The 24,188-nt window shown below is 25.2% G+C and overlaps 1 protein-coding gene across 1 annotated transcript; it reads right to left on the minus strand.

Moving 5' to 3' along the window:
- Positions 1-991: 991 nt before the first annotated feature.
- Positions 992-19,455, minus strand: LOC117171675 (cofilin/actin-depolymerizing factor homolog). The gene is made up of 3 exons (XM_033359190.1): positions 19,318-19,455; positions 6,973-7,215; positions 992-1,224 (listed from the first exon to the last, which is right to left on the minus strand). The coding sequence occupies exons 1-3, from the start codon at positions 19,318-19,320 to the stop codon at positions 1,024-1,026; spliced, it is 447 nt and encodes a 148-aa protein (XP_033215081.1). The 5' UTR covers positions 19,321-19,455; the 3' UTR covers positions 992-1,023.
- Between the last annotated feature and the right edge of the window lie 4,733 nt (positions 19,456-24,188).

Consider the following 24,188-nt stretch of genomic DNA (forward strand, 5'->3'; position numbering starts at 1 on the left):
AATTTTCGACCAAACAGTTTCATTTTCAACCAAAAAATATCTATCCAAAGAGATGAATTTTCACACAAAAAAAGCATCAACTTTCGAACAAGACAAATTTTCTTCTAACGAAATTAATTTTCAACCAACGAGATGAATTTCCAACTAAAATTGATAAATATTAAAAAAAATAATTATTTGTAACAAAATACTTTAATCATCAACAAAAACTAAATTTTCAATATAATAAATTAGGTTCCAATTAAATAATTTATAAAAAAAATGCTGTTAAAAAAATTATTTTTCAACCAACAAAAAAAAACCAGAAACTCTCAACAAAATAGTTGAATGTTCAACCAAAAATGAATTTGCATATAAAATCAGGAATAAAAAAAGCCAAATTTATTTTTAAGTGTCAGCCGTTAAACAGCTAAATTTTCAATTAAAACAGCTTTATTTTCAAATAAAAAAAGGAAAAAGGTTTTGTCGCAAGAATAAGAAAAAAAAAAAAGAAAATACTCACTGAAGATATCATTATGAAATGAATTTAATTTAAACATTATACAGCTTGTGACAAAACGTAATGCTCTCATTCTTACTGTTTGACCGGTTGTAAACTGCACACGCTTTTACAATCAGCATTTTTATACCATTATATTAGTATAATATTCTTATTATTTTACGAGACAGATTCACACATCGTCCGCAGCATGAAAAATGTAACCCTATTGTTTTGTGTTTTGTTTTCATTGTGTTAAAAAGTTTTCTTTCTTCTTCTTTTTTTTTAATTATTATTTATTAGCCCCCCCCTCCCACCCTCCCGCCCCCCCCCAAACCCCCTGATACATGTAGCAATAAAAGCATCTTAAAGATGAAAAAAATGTGTAAAAAGTAGAATCCCCGATGCGACGGTACGGAGCATTCTTTAGGAAGAAAATTCCTGTATTGTTGACCACTTGTTGAGTTTTGTTCCTTTAATAATAATTATCGGACTGGTTGAATACTTCTTCTGTTTCTTTTTTTTTCCTTTCTTTTTTGTGCTTCTTAGTTCCTGTCAGTGGCTCGGAGTTTTTCCTCCACAGCCTCCTCGGAAGCCTCCGAAAGGTCCGTTGCTTGAATGTACTTTTGCACACCAACTAATGACTTCTTCAGCGCATCGAAAGAACTGGAGTATAACATCTTCTTCTTCACTTTTGCTGTGTCGGGACACCACGACATCAAAAACAATTTCTGTTTTTTGGAAGCCTGCAAAATAGTTCAAGGAGAGGAGGTTATTCTTCTGTATTGGCAAGAATCTCGAATCAACTCCCTTAAACAATTAAATTCATCCATTTCAGTGTAATAAAAATAAATATTTCGCTTGCCCCCCCCCCCCCCCAATAATTATTTAGCTCAATTCTAAGACAGATTAAGTGGATTATTAATCAACTCATACAGGTGGAATGTGTTGAGTATTAATAGAATTAATAACATCAAGTGTCTACTCAAATCCTAGAAAAATAGCATTTTTAAGTTGCATATTGAATTGGACTTGAAAACAATTTTACCATTTTTTTAACTAATTTAAAGGGACAAAGTAGTATAGGGAGACCCCACTCTCGGAAAAGTTGGACGCGCGAATTTTGTAGTGCCCCCTAGCGGAAAAATACGAAAGTGAAGACATTTTTCAAATATCCTGATTTCCGCTTAACTAATTTTTCATTTCAAATCATTAATATTCAAATACCAGCATTTTAATCTTTTAATGCTTTTAGCATGGAATATTTTATAAACGGAACAAAACAGTATTTAAGATACAAATTAAAAAATTTTAAACTTATTAATTTATTTCGAACAAAAAAGTATCTTTTCTACTATAAAAGATGACTTTTTAACAAAATACTTGAATTTTCAAGTAAATAATTGAATTTTTATCATAAAAGTTGGATATTCAACCTAAAAAGACAAATTCCAAACCAAAAGTGTCACACTTTATATTTCAATCCAAAAAGAATGAAATTGACACAAAAGAAGAAAAGAATTTTAAAATGAAAAATACGCATTTCCAACAAATAAAGATTTTTCACTCAAAAATAAATAAAATTTTATCTAAGTTATTGAACCATCAAGTCAAAAGAAAAAAAATATTCTACAAAAATTGAATTAAAAAAAAGTCAATTTTTAGAAAAAAATGAATGTTTCACGAAACTGATGAATTTCTACAAAAAAAAAAAAACAAGGAAATTTCAAACTAAAAAATTTTTTTTTACCAAAAAGACGAATTTTCAAATAAAAAAGATTAATCTTAAAAAAATGGAAGTTAAATTTTCTGTTAAAAAATGAATGAATCAATTAAACAAGTTTAATTTTCAACAAAATAATTAAACTTTCAATCAAAGAGATGAATTTTCAATTAAAAATATAAATCTTTTAAAAAAGTGATTTCTTAACAAAGTGTTGCAATCAAATCTTTTAAACAAATTAGTTGAATACTCAAGCAAAAAAAAAGGATGATTTTCAACGAAAAAACTGGAATTTTTATTAAAAACTGTTTTTTGTTCTAAAACAGATGAAGTTTGGAATAAAAAAGATAAATTTTCCAAAAAATATTTGAATTTTCTGTTGAAAAAGTATTTAGTCGAGTTTTAACGATAAAAATATAAATTTTTAAACAAGACATAATTTTCTACGAAAAAATTCAATTTTCAATCCAAAAGGACGAATTTTTCAACAAAACAGGATGACTTTCGAACCAAATTTGTTCAAAACTCTACCAAATAGTTGCATTTTTATCACACAAAAAAAGATTAAATTTCTCCTAAAACAGAAGATTTTTTAATTACAAAAAAAGTTGAATTTTCATAAACAAAGATTCCAGCACACAAATTTAAAATTTTCAAATTTATTAATTTATCTGAAATAAAAAAATGTTTTTTTTTTTACTAAAAAAGATGGCTTTTTAACCAAATAATTAAATTTTTAACATAATAGTAGAATATATAACCTAAAAAGACAAATTTCCAACGAAAAACGGGATACTTTATATTTGCATGGAAGAATGAAATTTAAACAAATTTAAAAAAAAGACTTTTCAGCAAAAAATTAATTTCCAACGAAACTGATGCATTTTTACCAAACAAAAATGAAATCTCAAACTAACAAATTATTATTTTGACCAAAAACGCGAATTTTCAACTAAAAAAGGTAAATCTTAAAAAAATTGAAATGTGACATTTTCTGTTAAAAAATTAATTAAAAAAAAAGAAAGTATTTTCCATTCAAAACTTAAATTTTCAACCAAGCACATAATCTTGACAGCAAAAAAATTAAACTTCAAAAAATTATTGAATTTTCTACCAAATATTTGCATTTTAATAAAAAAAAAAACATGCAATTTCTCTTAAAGCAAAAGAGTGTTTAATTACGAAAAAAATTGTGTTTTCATCGAAAAAAATTCCAGTTGACTGCAAGATTAAAAATTGAATTTTTTAAATAAAAATGGATAAATTTTTAACAAAATAGTTAAGGTTCTCTACCAAATAGTTGCGATTTTATCAAAGAAAGATGAAATTTGTATCAAAACAGATGAATTTTCAATAAAATAGTATAATAGTTTAATTTCCAACCAAGCAGTTGCATTTTTATCCAAAAAGATGACATTTTTCTTAAAACAGATGGATTTTTAATTAAATGAAAACAAAATCTTTAAAATAGTTTCTTTTAAAGCAGGCGAATTTTAAAATCAAAAAGACAAACTTTCAATTTAAAAAGTTGAATTTTCAAACGAAGTTGCAATCTGAAAATATTTCATTTTTTGTTCATTTAAAAAAATTGTAATTTGTTCAATTTTAAACGCTTTTAATTAGAAATGATACAACTTCTAAACTCTTCTGATAAAATTATCCAATTTTCAAAATTTAATTTAAAAGTTTACCAATTGAAATTGGAACGCTTTAAATAAGAAATAATAACATTTGGAAAAATTGTACTTCAACGCTTTTCCGCAAAAGGCGCTATGAAAAATGCCAACTAATTCAATTCGAATCTACGCGTTCAAATTTTCCAAAGACAGCATGGGAGTGGGGTTACCTTATTCTAATTCGTTTTTAAAACAATAAGCGAATATAAAAATATAAAGATTGATCGAAAACGCAAAAAATATGCATTATAGACTAAGAGAAATGAAATATGAATTTTAACCCAACTTTTAGGTTATAATTTTTTAGATGGTAAATATTCCATGTATAAATTAATACAAAATTATTTTAAGTTCACTTTTATATCAAGGTAATATAAATGAAGCTTATAACGTGCTTAAACATATGTAAAATACTACAAGAATTATTTTTTTTGACAGAAACAGTTTTAATATAAAACGTTTTTTTTTTCGCTGCATACGATGAAAATTACACATGTAACACTTTCCGATCAATCTTAATTGTTTTTATTCACTGATCATTTTAAACTATTGAAAAATAAAGAAAACAATGTTTTTAAGCACAAATTAAAATGCACCTTAAAAATTCTACCGGGTTGCGCAAGTTCACATTTTGGCCGCATTGAAAAAATAGATGGCGCGCATTGCAGCGCAGCGAATTCCAATAGTGCTATTAAAATATTTAGCTATTTTTGAAATAATTGAGTCGGAATATGTATACAGTTTCGCGAGTTTATTATAAATAATGTTTTTCTTTTCAATTTATAGGGATTCAGTTGATATGTTCAATTTAGAATGATTTGACAAATTATTTCACCAGAAATTCTTAAATATATTAGCACCATCGATTAATTAAATAATACTAAAAACACATTCATTTCTTAAACTTGTCTCGAAATTTCATAAATTTGAATAATAATAGTTCAAACAAATTTTTATTGCATCTTATACTTTTAATTCAGTACATATATAGATAAAATTAACATAGGAATTATTAAATTTAATTTAAAAAGCTTCAAATTCCTATCTTTTTAAATAAAAATATTGAATTTTCAACCAAACAGATTGTCTATAAAAAACGATGATCTTTAAACAAAATAAATTAAGTTTAGACGAAAAAGTTGGATTTTCAACTAAAAAAAAGCAACATTTTCAACACTTTAGTTGAGTTTTCAACTAGAAAATATCAGTTTTCAACAAAAAATGTAATAATTAATGTTTCGATAAAAAAACTAGTTTTCCACAACAATAAAATTCAACCGAAATGATGAATTTTTAACTAAAATTATGAACCTTTAACTGTACTGGATGAATTTAAAAACAAAACAAATTTTTTAAGCTTAAAACAAAAAGAATTAATTTTCCACAAGAACAAAAGAAAATGTTCAACCAAAGTGATGAATTTTTGTGTCTGAAAATTAATCTTTTTGGTTTAAAATTCATCTATTCCAGTTAAAAATTCACCATTTCAGTTGAAAATTTCCTTTTTTTTTTGTGGAAAATTATTGTTTTTATTAACTGAAAATATAATTATTCCATTTTTGATTTAAAACTGATTTTCTTTAATGAATTAGTTAAATTTTAAACTAAAATGATGAATTTTTAACTAGATCTCCTGCAATTGCAAATAAAAAGCTCAATTTTTAAACAAAAATATTCATTTCCTACAAACAAACATTTTTAAAAAAAGAGTTGAATTTTCAGTAAAAAAAAAAGACATAAATTTCAAGCATACAATTAAATTTATAAGTAAAAAAGATCAGTTTTTAACCAAAAATGGAATAATAGTTTAATATTCAGTTAAAAAAAAAAATTTCCCAGCAAAAAATTCAGCCAAAATGATGATTCTTTAAATGAAAAAGATGAACTTTAAATCACAATAACAAATTTTAAACAAAGAAGTTTAACATTCAAACAAAAATATGAATGTTCAACTACAATGATGAGTATTCAACTGGAATACTTGAATTTTTAACCAAAAATATGAATTTAAAAAAAATCTAATTTTTCTACACAAAAAATTCGATTTTTACAAAACATACATGAATTTTCAACTAGACAGACAAATATTCAATAATAGTTAAATTTGGAAGTAAAAAGAGCAGTCATCGCAAAAAATGAAATAGTTCAATATTCAGTTAAAAAAATCAATTTTTCTCAAAAAAAAAAAAAAGATATAAATAAATAAATTTTTAACTGAAATCATAGAATATTCAACTGAAATAATTAGATTTTTAGCTTGAAAAATTAATTTTCAACAAAAAAAAAAAAACGGGAATAGTTAAATTATCAGTAAAAACAATTAATTTTCAGCCAAAGAAAAAAGGATTTTCAAGAAAGTACTTCATTTTTCCACTAAGAAGATGAATTTTTAATTAAAATAATCAGTCTTCAGCCAACAAAATTAATCTTTAATAAAATATTTTAACTTTCAACCAAGTAATTAAATTGTAATTCCAAAAAAGATGAATTCTGAACACAAAATGTAATAGTTGATATTTCAATAAAAAAAGTTTTTAATTTTAAATTCAATAATAATTTCAATAATTTCAATTTGCAATAAAAACTGTTTGATATTTTAATCAAAAAGAAAAGATTTTAATATTAATTTAAAAATAGTTAAATTCAACCAAAAAAGAAGAATTTTTAACAAAGATGTATTTTCAAAAAAATTGATGAATTTTCAAACAGATAATCAAATTTTCAGCTAAAAAAGATTAATGTTTAATGAAAAATAGAACAGTAGTTAAAATTTCAAACCAAGAAATTATTATTGTTTCAACAAAATAGTTAAATACAGTAATTTTTACTACTTTTACAAAAGAGGAATCCTTGTTACTCAATTTCAAATGGTAATTAAAAAAAAAAAAAAAAATTAATCGCACTCGAAAAAATTCCGACTTAAAAAAAAAATCCATGACAATTCCAGGTTTTGCAGGTAGGGTAGACACCCTGATTAATAATAATTAAACCGTAACCATTCCATTCGCGAGGTCCGTTAGGTACATTTTTTTGGTATTTTCTGCATTTGACACCCAATTTTGATTTTTTTGGTAATCGGAATAAAATAATCTCACCTCAGATGTGCCCTGGCACTGATGAGTATATTCGAAATCGAAAAGACCGTAACGGCACTCCCCGCTACCCCCTTGTTGTAAGTCAGTAAGGAAAGCGTCGTAAACTGCATCGCGAGCTCCGATCACTTCAACATCAATCTGCTTCTCGTCCTTAATGTAAAAGATCACATACCGATGCTTCTTGTCCTTTTTTATTTCTTCATAAGTAGTCTTACAGACATCCGCCACAGTTACTCCTGATGCCTGAAAACAACAGAATCTTTTTACTCCTTTAACATCAAATGATTCGAGAAATAACAATAAATAATTGCAATTCTAGCCAGAATTCAGACGAAAACTCTATCAAAAACATGAGAAATAAGTAGAAAAAAGGATTTCATACCTTTTTTATTTTGGCAGAACAAAAGTGATGAATATTAAAAATAAAACTGTTGAGTTTTCGAGGTAAAAAAATTTATTTTTAATTTAAAAATTTTAATTTTCAATCAACAGATGACTTTTCAATAAATAGTTTAACTTCCAATCAAAAAGAAACTAATTCTCAACAAAATAGTTGAACTTTGAATTAAATGGTTGAATTTTCAACCAAGATCTTTAAAAAAAAATTTTAATCCAAAGGGACGAGTTATCTATCAAAAAGCGAATTTTCAATAAAACAGCTGAATTAAAAAAAAAATTATAAACCAACATTTGCTTTCAATCAAAAAGGATGAACATTCTACAAAACATTTGAATTTTTAACCAAATAGTTGGATTATCAATCTGCAAATAAGAATTTTTAATTTAAAAAAACTTCCACTAAGAAAAATAATAGATTTACAATGCAAATGGACGACTTTTCTTTTCAAATTACCAATTTTGAATAACAACATGAATGATCAACGAACAGTTTCATTTAAACCAAATAAATTACCTTTCAATTTTTAACCAAAAAGTTAAATTTTCTACCTACAAATGTGTATTTCCTACCAACAAAAAAATTTGCTATAAACGAAAAAAATAATCCAAAAAGGATAAGTTTTCTTTAAAAAAATGAATTTTCAACAACAAAATTAATTATCAACCAATAGATGCATTTACAACCAAATAGTTTAACTTTTAAGCAAAAAAGTTGAATTTGTAACCAAAACGTTGAATTTTCAACCTATAAATATGAATTTAAAAAAAAAACTTACACTATGAAAAACGCTATATTATCAATACAAAGGGACAAGTTTTCTATTCAAGAAGACTATTATTAAACAACATAAAGTATCAACGAACAGTTTCATTTAAACCCAATAATTTAACTTTCAATTTGTAATCAAAAAGTTCAATTTTCAACTTACAGAGGTGAATATTCTACCAACAAACAAATTTTCTTCAAACGAAGAAAAATAATCCAAAAGGATAAGTTTTCTATAAAAAATGAATTTTCAACAACAAAATTAATTATCAACCAATAGATGAATTAACAACAAAATGATTTAAATTTTAAGCAAAAATACGAATTTTCAACAATGTAGTTGAATTTGTAACCAAATAGTAGGATTATCGACCTACAAATATGAATACCAATTTTAAACAACAGTTGCATTTAAGCGAAATAATTTAAATTTGATAAGCATAAAGGACGATGAATCTTCTACCAAAAATTGTTTCTACCATTGAAAACAAAAATTTCAATTAAAAAATAAAAGTTTTCTATCCAAAAAGATGAATTTTGAACAAAACAGTTGCAATTTTGAACAAAACAATTAATTATAATCTAAAAGCTACATTTACAACAAAAAATTGAACTTTGAATAAAAAAGAACGAATTTTCAACCAAAGCGTTAAATTTGTAACCAAATATAGTTGAATTTTCAACCTATAAAGTTGGATTTTTCACAAACAAGATTTCTGCAAAAAAAAATAATTTCTAATCTGAAATGATAAGTTTTTTACTCAAAGACGAATTTTCAACAAAACAGTTAAATTTGTAAACAAATAGTGAAATTTTCATTCTCCGCAAAAATGATTTTTTAACCAAATGGTCGAAGTTTGAAGCAAACAAGATTAATCTTTACCCAAAAAAAGTAACATTTTTAACCAAATAAATAAATTATCAACTAAAAAAGATAAATTTAAACCTAATCGTAAAATTTTCAAATAAAATAGTCAAATTTTCAAATGAAAAAAAAATTAATTAATTTTCACACAGAGATGAATTTACAACCAAAATGATAAATTAAAAAAAAAAAAGGAATTTCTTACAACCGATATTATATTTTGAACCACGTAGCTGAATTTCTAATAAAACAAGATGAATTTGAATTTTCAATCGAAAAGGATCAATTCGCAATGAAAAACGTAAAAGTTGATATTTCAAACCAAACATGATTTTAATTTGATATAAAAAGCCGTTTTATTCACGGTTACATGCGTGTTGTGGTTGAATTCAACCAAAAAACCGACTAATCTTTAGCCAAACAATTGCATTATCAACAAAAAAAATATCGAATTTCTACCAAAAAAAGATGAACTTTCAAATTAAAAACGTGAATATTCAACAAATGCCTTAAACTTTAAACCCAAAAAGATTTTTTAGTCAAGAAAAAAAAATCCAACCAAATTTTCGAATTTTACATTCAAAAGGGCGAATTAGGAACAAAACAGTTGAATTTTAAGGAAAAAGAACACGAATTTTCGTCACAAGCAATTCAATTATCAACCTGAAAATATGAATTTTTAACCCAAGAGTGGAATTTTCTACAAAAAAGACGAATTTTCAACAAAATAAATTTTATATAAATATAAAACAGTTAAATTTTCAACAAGAAAATCAATTTTTAATAACAACCAAAAAACACGATTTTTAAGCAATAAAGTTAAATCTTCAATCGATAAAACGAATGTTTGACAAAGTAGTTGAATTTTCGACCAAAAAAGTTATGACAAAACAGTTGAATTTTCAAAAAATAATGAAAATTTCAACCAAAAAAGGGGAAAAAAAAGGAAAGATTGTATTTTAGCATCACTTACATTCACGGCGCAATAAACAAACACTTTAAATCTGTTGATAAGGACTTAATTACTAGACAGTAGAAAAAAACTCCGATAAAAAGTCATAGCTACCAAAATCCAAAAATAAAAAGTCTTGCTGATGAAATTACGATTTACAGATATCTGGATTGATTAGCGGGAAATAAAAAATCAATTTTGGCTATCGCAGAAATGCCGTGTCATCCACAAATGTATTCCTCAGCTTATCCATAAAATAAAAAATTCCCTACATTCATACAACACATGCACGTCTTAAAGACACTTCACGTTGAAAATGATAGAACGCGCGCACCACGTGTCCAAGAACATGGGATAACTTTAGAATAAGATCGAGGAATCTCTTTTAGCGTCGAATTCGCGCGTGGGAAGACTTTATTTCTGTGCGTCCTCGCGTTTGCCCGAAAAATAAGCTTAAACGATCCTACCAGATTTCCCACAATCGATTACGATATTCCATCTTAACAATACCACGATTCAATGGCAATAATCCATTTTCATTACCTTCTTCAACAGACTCATAAAAATTCTATTATTTTGTATAATTTTTTGAAAAAAATGACTTTAGGTTTTCGTATTGAAATTTCAGAATGAAATTCGAGTTACAAAATCATCGAAACTTGAAATAACTTCTTATTCCTGCATTAAAGCATCAATATTCGCTATTATTTAGCGTTTCTTTGCCAAAACTATAAAGATATTGGTCTCATTCCAACAAAATTTTCAGAAAATATTATCACGGTTCGTTAATTTGAAAAAGTATTTTACCTATGCAAATTTTTAAACTAGATGCCTTATTTTTAATTTAGTTATTTTAGATTTCACAGCTTAAAATGATTTCAAAACAGGAGGAATAGGATGACTTGTTACGAAAATAGGAGAATAACTTCATTCAAATAAAACAAGGCATGTAATAAATTGAATTCATAATAGAAAGTTTTAAATAACTGAGATTTCATGTCGAAAATAATTGCATTTTCAACAAAATTCTTCAATTTTCAAACAAAAAAGATTAGTTTTCTACAAAGAGATGAATTTTTTAAACATGTTTAGTTTTTAACATAAAAAGTAGAATATTTGATGTAATAGTTGGCTTTTAATTCTGAATAGCTGAATTTTCAAGCAAACAGTTGGATTTGCAGCCAAAAAGTTAAGATTTCAAAGCGAAAGAGATACATTTTTTTAACGGCAATTGAATTTTCAACTCGAAACGTGAAATTAAAAAAATCAATGATTTTCAACCAATAAAGACTTTTTTACCCAAAAGGTTGATTTGTTAATCCGAAAGGACGATTTTTCAATAAAAAAGTTTAGTTTTCTACCAAAAACGGCGATTTTTAAACAAATAGTTGAATATTGAAACTACAAAGAGGAATCTTCAAATAAGTGGTCGATTTTTAAACAAAAAATATCAGTCTACAACTGGTTTTAAAGCAAAAGAGACGAATTTTTTAGAGAACAATTAATTTTTTTTAACCCTAAAGTACAATTTTTAACGAAAAAGTTCGTTTTCAAGAGCAAAAAAAATGATTTTCAAGCAGGAAAAATGACCTTTCTACCAAAAAAGTTGAATTTTTCAACAAAATACTTCAATTTTCAAGCCTACAAGAATGAATTTTGAATCAAAATGTCGTATTTGTAAGAAGAAAGATTTAACTACAAAACAAGATAGATGCATTTTTCACCAAAGACGAATTTTGGAAATCAAAATTGGAATTTTCAACAAGAAAGTTCATTTTCAACTAAAGAAAGACCACTTCTATCAAAGAAGATAAAATTTTAAAAACATAGTGACATTTTCAAAAAAATAATAAATTTTCACCCAAACAGTAGAATTATTCACCAAAAATAGAATTTTGTATTGGGTTTTATTATTTCAGTTCGCGTTTAAGCAAAAAAAAAACGAGAAAAAAAGGAAGTTTCTTAAAAAAAAAAAGCTTTGTAAAAAGGGAGAAAAAGAGGGGAAAGATTGTAAAATAAATTATTAAAACCTAGCTATTTGTTACCTTTTTGAAGTGGAATTATTTATTCAATTTTTAAATAAGAAACGGGCCTTTAGTTTTTAGGCAATGCACGTATGCGTCATTCTGTCGGAATGGAAGTAATTATGATGCGAACACATGCGTCATAGTTAGTGAGAGGGTTTCCATTCAAAGTATAGACACTTGTCTGGTCGATGTACTGAAGCTGATATCGTTTATTTTTTTTCTGCTAAAATTGTACTGCTTTGAGATTATTTGTTCACATATATAAAATAGGGGAAGATTCGTAGTTAAATTTTTAACCAAAAAGATCAATTTTCAACCAAGAAGAATAATTTCTTACCAAAAAAGACGAATTTTTAATAAAATATATGATTTAGAAATAAGATATAAGAATAATCCCTTTTCATCTAAAAATTAAATGTTTTAATTTTCAGTAAAAAAAAATCAATGAAAATTCTACAAGAATTCAACTTTCAACAAAAAGTTCATTTTCAACTAAGTGGTTGAACGTTCTACCAAATTGTTGAATTTTCCATAAAGCATTTCAATTTTCAAAAAAGAAAAAGGAATTTTCAAAGAAATAGTTGAATATTACAACCCAATAAAACTAATTTTTTATAAGAAAAATTTTAATTTTCAACTAAGCTAGTTGAACTCTCCACTAAATTGTTAAATTTCCAAACCAAAAAGACGAATTTGCAATAAAATAGTTCAATTTTTAAACAAAATACACAGTAAAATATTTCATTCAATAACACAAATTTTCTACTAAAAAATTGAATTTTCAATCAAAAAATATAAATTTTCATGAAAAAAGTTAATTTTCAACTAAATAGTTGAACCTCGAGCTCCACGTTTTACCAAATTGTTGAATTTTCATAGCATAAAAACGTATTTTCTACAAAACAGTTTAATTTTTAACCAAATAGTTCAATTTTCCAAAAGACGAATATGAAACAAAATAGTTCAATTTTCAAACTAAAAGTTGAATTTTCAATCCAAAAAAGATTAGATTTATTTTACACAGGTGAATTCTCTAGAATATTAAATTCTTAAAATCATATTTTTAAAAGTTTTTATCGCTTTATTATTAAACTCCGTGTAAAACTGGCAAAGTCTAAGCAAAATTTTTTTCGTTACAGATTGGATAGTCTGTTCTTGTCATTTACAAATTAGTAGAAACAAGATCAGAATGACGAAGAGCTGTTTATATTTGCAGAAACATTCACAACAAAATGGCATTTACCATCAATGATTCATCAGCTAGAACGAAGTCATTCAATATTATAGAACTGATAATTTTTATCAATTAGAAGTGAAAAGGAGTCTGTTTAAGAATTTTATACAAAGTACTTTTCTGATTATTTTATCATTTTTTTAAAAGACACATTAAAAAAGTATGGTTTTTTATTGAAATATCTTCTTAATATTATAATTTTCGTAAAAATTTTGTTTGTAAGAATTAAAGTACAAAAAAAAAAAAATTTGAAAAACTTGGATAATTCCTGAAAGACATACATAAAAATAATTTTTTTTTGATAGTCGAAGCCCTCGATTGTTATGGATATATTTGAATAATTATTAAATCATTTAGGAATTGTGTATTACTTGATGTACTTTTATTACTATAACAACAATTTTTAAGGCAAATTAAAGTAGAAATGCGATATTTAAGAACAAAAAACTTACATCTTAATACACTTTTTTCTACGGTACACAGGACATGTGTTCCACAAAAACTAAACCCATTTTTGTAGGGAATTATAATTTCCGAAGGCTGACTCTTAAACTATATGAACTATTTTTTTTCTTCGGAGTTTAATGCATTTCAATTTTTTTACACGAATTTAAATTAGAATTTTATGAAATCTCGGATGTCCAGAAATGATTTTTTTTTCTATGCCAAATTACAGAGTTCAAATTACAAAAGCACCGCTTTGAAGTTATTTTACGAAAATATACATAATAACCTGAAAAAATTGGTTTAATCCACAATTACTGCAGCGATTGTGTTTATTTTTGGTTTTAAAATTGATTTATAATTAGGGGAAATAAGGTGATTTTTCACGTAAATAAATATTAAAATTAAAGTATAAGTATCATATTAAATTCAATACGAAAGTCGAAATTGATTAAATTTTCAATTAAATAATCGAGATTTTAATTTTTTCAAATATCAATTTTCTACCCAAAAATGGGTCTAACATTAATCATCAGCCAAGTCAGTTAAAATTTCAACCTAATAAATAATGGAATTTTCAGCCCAATAAATTTTCTATACAAAATTTTAATTTTCAACTAGAAATGATAAATTTACAAAAAAAATGTATTCTCAACCGAGTAGCTGAATTTTTTAACAAAATGGAATTTTAAACCAAACGACAAATTTTTAACAAAACAGTTAAATCTTCAATTGCTACAAAACAGATGAATTTTCAATAGAAAATAAATCGAATTTCAAAAATAGTTAAAATTTCAAAACAATCAAATTTTCAACCAAATTGTTGAACTTTCAACTAAAAACTATTTTTATCGAAAAATTGTACAGTGAAATTTCCAGTTAAAAAAATTAATTTACCACAAAAAAGAAGGGAACAAAATCATAAAGTCAGAAATGAACAAAGTATATTTTTAACACAGTACCTAGTACAAAATTCAATGAAGTAGTGGCATTTTGACTACAAAATATGATTTTTAAAGAAAATTTCTGAATTTTCAACCAAATAGTAGAATTTTTCAAAAAAAAAAAAAAAAAAAAGGGGGGGTAAATTTTTTAACCAGAAATGGAACAGTGAATTTTTACGTTAAAAAATTAATTTTAAACCAAAGATATGAATTTACAATTAATATAATGCATCTTCAACAAAAAATATCAATTCTCGCAACAAAAAATGTCAATAGTGGATATTTCAACCAAAAAAAGAAGAATTTTTAACAGAATACATGAATTTTTAACTATAAATTATCAATTTTCAACAAAAAATCGAATAGTTAAATTTTCAATTCAGGAAATTAATTTAATTGATTTCTAAGAAATTACTTCCACTATTAATCAAGTAGTTGAAGTTTCCAACAAAAAAAAGGTGACCTTAACAAAACAGTTGAATTTTCAACAAAATAATGACAACTTCAACCAAATAGTACAATTTTTAAACCGAGAAATGAATTATCAACCAAAAATAATTGTATTTTTTATTTGTATTCTATTAATTCAGTTCGTATTGGAGCAAAGGGAGAATTGCTAAAAGTAATGAAAGACTAGCTTTTGAGCCTATTTAATTTATACAAGTATTATAAATTAAAAATACTAGGAAGTCAAAAGTATCAACTGACTAATTGCAAGTGTTTTTAGTGAATGAGAGAGTGTAAGGGTTCTCTAACTGTCGACATTTCGATGCAAGCGTTCAGTTTTAGGAGGGGATCAGTTTATTATTAAAATCAGAAGCTGGAAAGCGAAGAACCCAACTCGGCTGTGCATCGATCGTTGACACGCACATTAACCGACGAAACATCCTCTCTAAACCACGCTCTACAATATTTTATATAGAACTTTTCTTATGTTCTAAACTGAAAAATTAAAGAGGATTTTTTCTAAATATTAAAATGCTTTTTTTCCAGCAGGAAAAAATAATTATATAAATAAATTTTTTTATTTGAATGTATCTCAAATAAGGTACAAGTTTTTGATCAATATTTTAATAATAAATTTAAAAATCGATTAAAAAAAGGGCCCATTGATTATTACAAAAAAAAATATATGAGAGAAACATGCGTAAATAATATAAAATAGTACGAGTGACAATTTTTTAATAAAATGTAGTTATTTGCATGATGTTTTTTCATCCGCTTTAGGCCAAAGTCATAATTTTCATTCAATTTTAGTTTAAAAAAGGTAATTCTATTTCATGAATTCGTTACGTTTCATTAAATATTATATAGCAAATTGTTTAATTTAAAAAATTACAAACTAAAAACAATTGCATGTATTATTTATAAATAAAACGTTTCTCATAAAAACGTCACGAATAAGATTTTGTCAATTAAAATTGAATGGAAATGATGACTTTTGCCTGAAGCGGATGAAAAAACACAAATATGCAAATAACTACATAAATTTAGATAAAGAATTATGACCTCAACTACTTGTTATTTACTTTGGGGACATAAAGTAATTCACATTAATTTACAAATAATCTTTGCTCAATCGAATTAAATTTACAGTTTATTTTATTTTTTTATTTACAATCAGCCTGAAATGTTAACTTTTCAACAAGAATTTTAAATAAAATAACTTAATTTTCATGCAAAAAATATTTGGTTGAAAAGAGAGTTTCATTTAAAAAAAAAAAGTTTATGTTCAAACAAGGAGATGATTTAAAAAAAAAATGAATATTTTTAACAAATAATTGGACTTTTCGAGCTAATGGCCAATTTTCTACAAAACAGTTCAATTTTTAACAAGAAAATTTCATTTTTAATCAAAAAGGTAAATTTTCTAACCAAATGATGGAATTTCCAACTCAAAAGACGAATTTTTAACCAAACAGTTGAATTTTCAAACCGAAAATATGAATTTTCTGTGATAATGATGGAGTTTTTAACACAAAAGACGAATTTTTAACAGAACAGTTGACTTTTGCACAAAAATTAATTTTTAACCAAACATTTGAATTTTCAATACTAAAAAGACAAATTTTTTACTAAACAGTTTGACTTTAAAGCAGAAAATATGAATTTTCATAAAAAATTCAATTTTATCAAAATACTTGAAATTTCTAACAAAATAAAAGAATTCCAAATCCAAAGGATAAACTTTTAACAGAGCAACTCAAGTTTAAAAAAAAAGAAAATTTTTAAATAAATATTTCAATTTTTATGAAAATAATGGAATTTCGAACCTAAAAAATGCATTCTCACCAAAAACAATTGAATTATAAAGCCAAAAAATGAATTTTCCACAAAACAGTTGAATATACAACAAAAAATAATTAGCAACCAAATATTTAAATTTTCAACTAAAAACCGACTCAATTTTATAAAAAAATCTGATGATAATCAATCAATAAAATAATTTTTGACCAAAGTAAAACGTTCAACTTTCAACCAACCAATGGAATTTTTGACAAAAAATATTACTTTTTAACAATGAAGTTGAATTTTCAACAAAAAAATACAAGTTTGAACCAAATAATATAATTTTTAATAAAAATAGGTGAATTCTGAATAAAAAATTTAATTAGCAGACTTTTCATTCAAAAGAATAACATTTTAAACAAAAATAGTTAATTTTTTTGATTGGGTTCTATTAATTCACAGTTCGCATTCAAACAAAAAAAAAACTACATTTTCTTTCAAAGGTACGTGTTCCATAAAATGGTTTAATTTTTATACAAAAAATACTTTTTAACAAAATAGTTTACTTTTCAACCAAATAATTAAATTCTCCTAGAAATAGTTGAATATTTAACGAAAAAGAATGAAATTTTAACCAAAAAAAGTTGGATTTCCTTGCTGGGTTCTATTAATCAATTGAATTTTCAATTAATCGATGGGGCATCAGAGAATTCTTAGATTTCAAACGCTATTAATAAAAAATATGTTTAATCATAAATTATTAAATTTTCTCCATTAAAATAATGCATTTTTTCTACTTTGAAATGTAATTGTTTCATTACGATCGTAATTGAAACCAAGTATAGCGAACGTTCGAGAAAAACGGAAAAAAGCAAATTTGTCGTATTTTTCTTAATGAGTCGCATTTTTTAAACAAAACTGAATGTTCCGAGCCCAGAGATTAAGTAATTTTGAACTTGTAAACCTCTCGAACATCCCTAAGAATTCTCAATTTTCTTAAAATGCAATTTTTTACGTGCTTTGTAAGTGAAACCTTTTGTTTCACTTTTGATCGAAAATTGTCCAAACAATGCGTTTTGGGGAAAAAGGTCATCTGTATTAAGTTTAGCAGTATCAAGTTACTTGCGAGTTTGTTGGCACCTACTCCCGTTTTAAGATTTTTTAGACCCTTTTTTAAACCTTAAATTGCATCAAATACATCATTAATGTATCTGAAGTTAAAATTCAAAAGAAGACTGAAATTTAGGCGAAACTTAAAGCAATTATTTTTCAATTTTAGAGGGTTGTGATTTTCAATTTCAGTTTCTTCTCGCACTTATAAAAAAAAAGTAGCAATGAGAAACTTGGGTCACATCTCGCAAGCTATCCTTGTAAGTCGAGATGAAGAAAGTCGAGGAATACCATACACAGTACTAGTAGCCAATCATGGATTGACTCTTCGATTAATTATTAAACATTTTGATCAATTTGTGAAATAAAACTTTAAACTCCAACTATTGTTTTAGAGATATTATTATTCAAGAGCAATTGTATTCAGAAAAAAAAGTTAATGGTTTAGTGCTCTAAATAACAGAAATTGAATAGTAAAAGGAATAAAAGTAATTCAATACTTTTCCTTTATAAGCATTTCACATTCCTCTAATTTTTTGAATTTCTACTGCACAAGCATTATAAAAGTTTAAATTAGAATGTTGAAAGAAAAATTGTTGTAAACAAAAAGTAGCCGGTATGAATAATTCGATTTTTTCTGTAAATTTGGAAGCATAATAAAATTGTTAATACTTTTCCTGGTTTATTACATCTTATTAGAAGCAAATCTTCAACCAATTTCGCACCGGGATATCTAAATTCGTACAACACCCACCCTATCATTGATAAGAACCTATAAAACGACGAACAGATTTCCTAACCGTTTTTAACCATCACAAATTTTATACTCTTGGAAATTTAGTACAAACTTGAGTGAATTTAAAAATCGCGAAATATAACTCAAGGGATCCCGGGTAGAAACACGTGCATATCAGAGGAAATATCCCGAATTTTACGGCACCAACATTTTTCAGCCGGCTTTGAATGAAGTGCGGTTCAAATGAGCGCAATAATGGCACGTTTTTTTTGACAGAAGGTCCACGACTTCCCAGGCTAACAATGAACTCACTGATCGGTGACTGTATCAGAGGCTTGAAAATGATTCATCCGTTCGCTTTCCGAATCCACTTGACTGATCCATGAGCGAAACCTGTCCCCCGATTTGGGAAATAAGGGAGACCGTTGCTGGGACTTTTTTTTTGGGAGCGTGTAACATCGAAGTAAATAATTACTGAGTAATTGGGAGAAAATGCCACCAAGTATTTGTGCTTTACGTTAAAAAGTACTTGGCTGTGGCTTTTAAAATGGCGGCTGGCGTGTCTTCCCCAAAAGTGCCGTACGCCGGTTCGCAATTTTACCGTATTCACGGGACGTAGAAGCACAAAAACATATTTACCATTTCTTAAAAGTCGTATCCAGTTCCAAAAAAACTAACTAAGCACGACACTTTCACGGGACCTGAGTTTTCGAAACTGGACCTCGCACGGATCGCACACGAACACGAACAGAAGGGAGGTTCCTCGGTTTCTCCTTGGTTTTCGACTTGCTACGCCTGCGCGCGCGCATATTGAACGCGCCGCGAGCCCGACGTCTTCGATGATTTTTTGGGGGATTGTGTGTAGTTTTCATTCCAGAAATTATAATTTTTTGTGTCATTTACTCGATCTTGCTTCGATTTATCCGATTTATATTCAAGATCAAGTAATATCAGAGGATCGAGTAATATCAAGAGAGGTTTTTAAATTCAAATATTTAAACATTCGATCAATTTTATTCTTTTGATTCGAAAATTGCCCGGTTTGAATTACACCTTATTTTTACTTCTCTAAAATAGAACTTTCAATTTCGCGTATTTTCAAATGCTTTCTTTTTTTGTTCAAACTGTAAAGTGGGAAAACTAAACTGGACGTGAACTTTCAAAAAGGCGGCAATATTGATTTTAGCACAAGGCGCCTCAGTCACTCAGCCCACTCCTGTATAAACGACCTGACATTCTCAACAAAATCATTTTTTTTATTTGATTTTCCAAGCGGAATTGAGGTATTTTCCAGTGAAAAAATAATAAAAGAAGATAATTGTAATTTTTTTAGATTATTTTGTTCATTTAAATTAATTCTATTTACTCATTTTGGAAAACGAATTGGTTTCTTTGCGCGTGGGTTTTGCGTTAGTCGGTCGCATATAAATGAAGTAATAATTATTTTAGCATCATTTTTCGCAATCGGGAGTAATAGTAACAAATTATATAAAGATAAGCCGTTATACAGTAAATTTCACTGAAGAGGGTTGAGAAATTGGCAAAAACTGAACCGAATTTTCGATTATTTAAGATTGTCTTCATATGCCGGTCATGTCAGCCAATCAATGGTCGGAGTGTGGGGAAATTGCCTTATATGGTCCTGCCATGCGAATTGTGATTAGAAGTGTCAAGTACTTTTGTTTTCCCATTCTTTACGGGGGAATATGATAAGGATGTGTACCAAGAATAAATATTTCTTTTTGTTTTGTTTATGTCATTTTAGGGTTATATAAATATAATTTTCCTGTGGCGACTGAAAAATTCCGAAAAATAAAACAGAAATAGAAAATTCATGAATTTTAACAACTAAAATATTGTTTTTTTTTTAATCAATATTATTAATTTATTAAAAATACAATATCAACATATTTTGCTCAAGGAAACATTTGTCGATCAATGCATTTTTAAAAATTATTGTTTAAATTTAAAGCAACAAAATAAGTGAACAAAAATTCTCAATGCATGTTTTTTTTTTAAATGTGCATGGAATTTTTTGAAAAATATTTTTCTTGCATTAAAAATCTCGTTCTGATATATTTTTTTTCATTACAATTCTTTTTCAATTATTGTTATTTTAAATTTAAGCAATGTTCAATTTTTTTAAATTTATTTTTTGAGTTTATAATAGCAATAATTGAAAAAAAATCTTCATGCAAGCTTTACTTGAAACATATCCATAGTATTCTTTTTTGAATTATTGTTCTTCGCATTAAAAATCTTTTTCTTTTTCTCGTATTTTTCTTTTCCATTTACTATTTTTTTAATGAAATTTTTTTCTTTTTTTCTTTTTTTTATTACTAAATTTGAAATTTTCTTAATAATAAGATTCCTGACAGAAAAGTTGCCGAATTTGAACAATTAGGATATAGTTTTTTTATTTAATATTATTAATTGATCAAAAATGCAATTATAACATCTTTCATCAAAGAAACTCCTTTTTTCAATGTTCCATGTATTAAAAAAAAATATTAATCTTGCATTAAAAATCTTAGTCTCTTATTGTTATTTTTATCACATATTTTAAAAATTATTAATTTAAATTGAAACAATAATGAAACAAATAAGCATTGAAAAAATAACCAAATTTATTTTTATAATAACGAATTTGAAACATTTCCTAATAATAAAATGCTAGATCGAAAATTTCCGAATTATAAAATATCCAACACATAAAAAAAAACTTGCATTGAGAAATATTTTTTCAAATTATTTTAAATTCAAACAATAATTTTTTAATATATTGAAAATTAAAGAAAAATTTACCTTTGATAAAAATATTTTATTAATGTATTTTAAAAAATGTTATATTGAATAAAGAACACTTTTCAAAACTTTTGTTATTCGGGAATTTTCAAATCCAGCCATATAAAAATTTAAATTTTAAAACTGCTTTTTTCTTATTCAATGTCTTTTTTAGAATTATTGTTTGAATTTAAATTTGCAATAATTTAAAAAATTTCCAATGAAAAAGAACAATAAAATACAAAAAGAAGGTTTTAATTACAAGAACAATAGTTCTGAAAAAATACTGGGCACATTTTCAAAAAAAAAATTTGCATTGAGAAATAATTTTGTTATTGTTATTGTAAAATTTCCGACATTAAAAAATCCTGGAATTTAAACAATTAAAAAAATAATGTTTTTTAAAACCTATATCATTAATTTATTAAAAATACAATAATAATATATTTTGATCAATGGAAATTTTTCTTCATTGGCCAATGTATTTTTTTTTTTAATTATAGTTTAAATGTAAATAACAATCATTGAAAAAAATTCTGAATGTAAGGTTTTCTTGCTGTAAAATTCCCGACACTAGAAAAGTTTTTGAATGAAAACAATTAAAAAAATGGTTTTCAATTCAATATTAAATTCATTTAATAAAAATAAGATAATAACATATTTTGATCAAAGAAAATATTTTCTTTAATGTTCGACGTATTTTTAAAATTATTGTTTAAATTAAAAATAACAATGATTAACAAAAATTATCGATGCAAGTTTTTTGGAAAATCTCAGTAGTATTTTTGAAAATTATTTTTCTTCTAATAAAAATATTGTTCTTGTATTATTCTTTTTCATTGACAAATTTTTTATTAATAATTGTTATAACAAATTCAATGAATAATTTTTAAAAAATACATTGAAATAAAATGTTGTTAATTTTTATTTTACCGCATTTTGGAAATTTCCTAATAATAAAACTCCTGACAGGTAAATGTCGAATTATAAAATATCCAACACTGAAAAATTGCCGACACTCGAAAATTCCTGAATTTAAACAATAGATTTTTTTAATGTTCAATCTATTCTTCACAAAATTATTGTGTAAATCATAAAAATAATAATTGTAAATAAAATTTCTCAATCCAAGTTTTCTTTTTTTCAAATAGTAAATAGTATTTTTTAAATATTATTATTCTCTTAATAAAAATATTGTTCTTGTATTATTTTTTTTTCATAGAGAAATATCTTTTTTTATAATTCATGAACCCTCAACTAAAAATGAATATTTTTAAACCAATTATATTTTTAAAGAACAAAATTTTTAACCCGAAAATATGAATTTGCAACAAAAAGTTAACATTCCAACAAATAGTTCAAGTTTCAATCAAATAGTTGTATTTTCAACAAAATACATGATTTTTCTACAAAAAACAAACAAAACAAATATTCAATGGAAATAATGCATTATTTTCGAACAAAAAATTAATTCTTAACAAAGTGGTTCAATTTTCAACCAAAAAAGGTGAATCCTCAACTAAAAATATAATAGATAATATTTCAATCAAAAAATATTATTTTTTAATCGAAAACAGTAAAATTCATCCAGAAAAGACAAATATTTAACAAAAAGTTAAATCTTCAACCAAAGAAGGAATAATTTTTAAACAGTTGTATTTTTAATAAAAAATGATTAAATATGTTCCAAAATAGAGGATTTTTCTACAAAATAGTTTCTTGAGAAATGTAGAAGTGGTTTTAAATTTTTCCAAATTCAAAATAGTTTTTGAATTTTTTTCCGAACTTTTAAATATATTTCTAAATGAATGGAATTTTTTCTAGAACTTTTAGAAAATCCTGCAAATTCAAAAAATTTGAATTTATAAATAATAGAGCACATATTATTTGTAAAAATATTAGAGTAATTTTAAGAGATATCTAGAAGTTCTAAAAAGATTCGAATTAAATTTAGAACTTGAAATAATTTCAAATATTTATAGGCGAATTTAAAATAAAATGTAGATTTTTGCAGATTTCAAACAAAAGTTTAGTCTTTTTTAAGAATTGTGAAAGACTTCAAAAGAATAAAAAATGTTCTTAAGATTCTTAGGAAAATTGAAAATGATTTTTCACTTTGAAAAATTATGGAAGATTTTAAGGATTTTTTTTTAATTTGCAGGATTTTCAAAAATTCTAAGAAAATTTCGAATAATTTAAAAATATATTTAGAATTTCTGAAAAAAATGTTCACACACTTCGTTTAAATTACTTGACAGAATTTCAAGTTTTTAATTAATTTTGAATCTTTTCAAAAGTACTAAAAATCTCTTAAAATTACTCAAATTTTTTCTACAAATAATAAGTGTTCAATTATTCTTTATGCGATAAAATTTAATAACTTCAGTTATAAATTAAACACTTTTTAAATAGAACAATTAAAATTTTATCGCTAAAAGTTCAAAAGTTCTTCGAAAATCTAAATATTCAAAGATTTCTATGTAAAACTATTCAGTTTTAAATTGTTTTCTTTTAAATATTTTGTTTCAATTTACTCATCTTAAATCAACAGTTAAATATTGCTAAATATTAAATACTTATTCTTATTCTACGTTAAGAAATTTCGCATTAAATGGGATAAAACTTAATTAATTTAGACTTACAATATTTTAAATTTAATAAAAACCTTTAATTATGGAAATAATAGACTTATTTTTAAGTTGAATGTAGTAAAACGCACGTTTACA

This window comes from Belonocnema kinseyi, chromosome 4 (genome assembly GCF_010883055.1).
Source record: "Belonocnema kinseyi isolate 2016_QV_RU_SX_M_011 chromosome 4, B_treatae_v1, whole genome shotgun sequence".
In the NCBI taxonomy this organism is placed as follows: Eukaryota; Metazoa; Arthropoda; class Insecta; order Hymenoptera; family Cynipidae; genus Belonocnema; species Belonocnema kinseyi.

Bases quoted from the DNA above. Each gene is read 5' to 3' on its own strand.
- LOC117171675 (XM_033359190.1), bottom strand. The intron at 1,225-6,972 runs GTGAGATTATTT...ACTATTTTGCAG, and splicing joins AGTGCCAGGGCACATCTGAG to GCTTCCAAAAAACAGAAATT.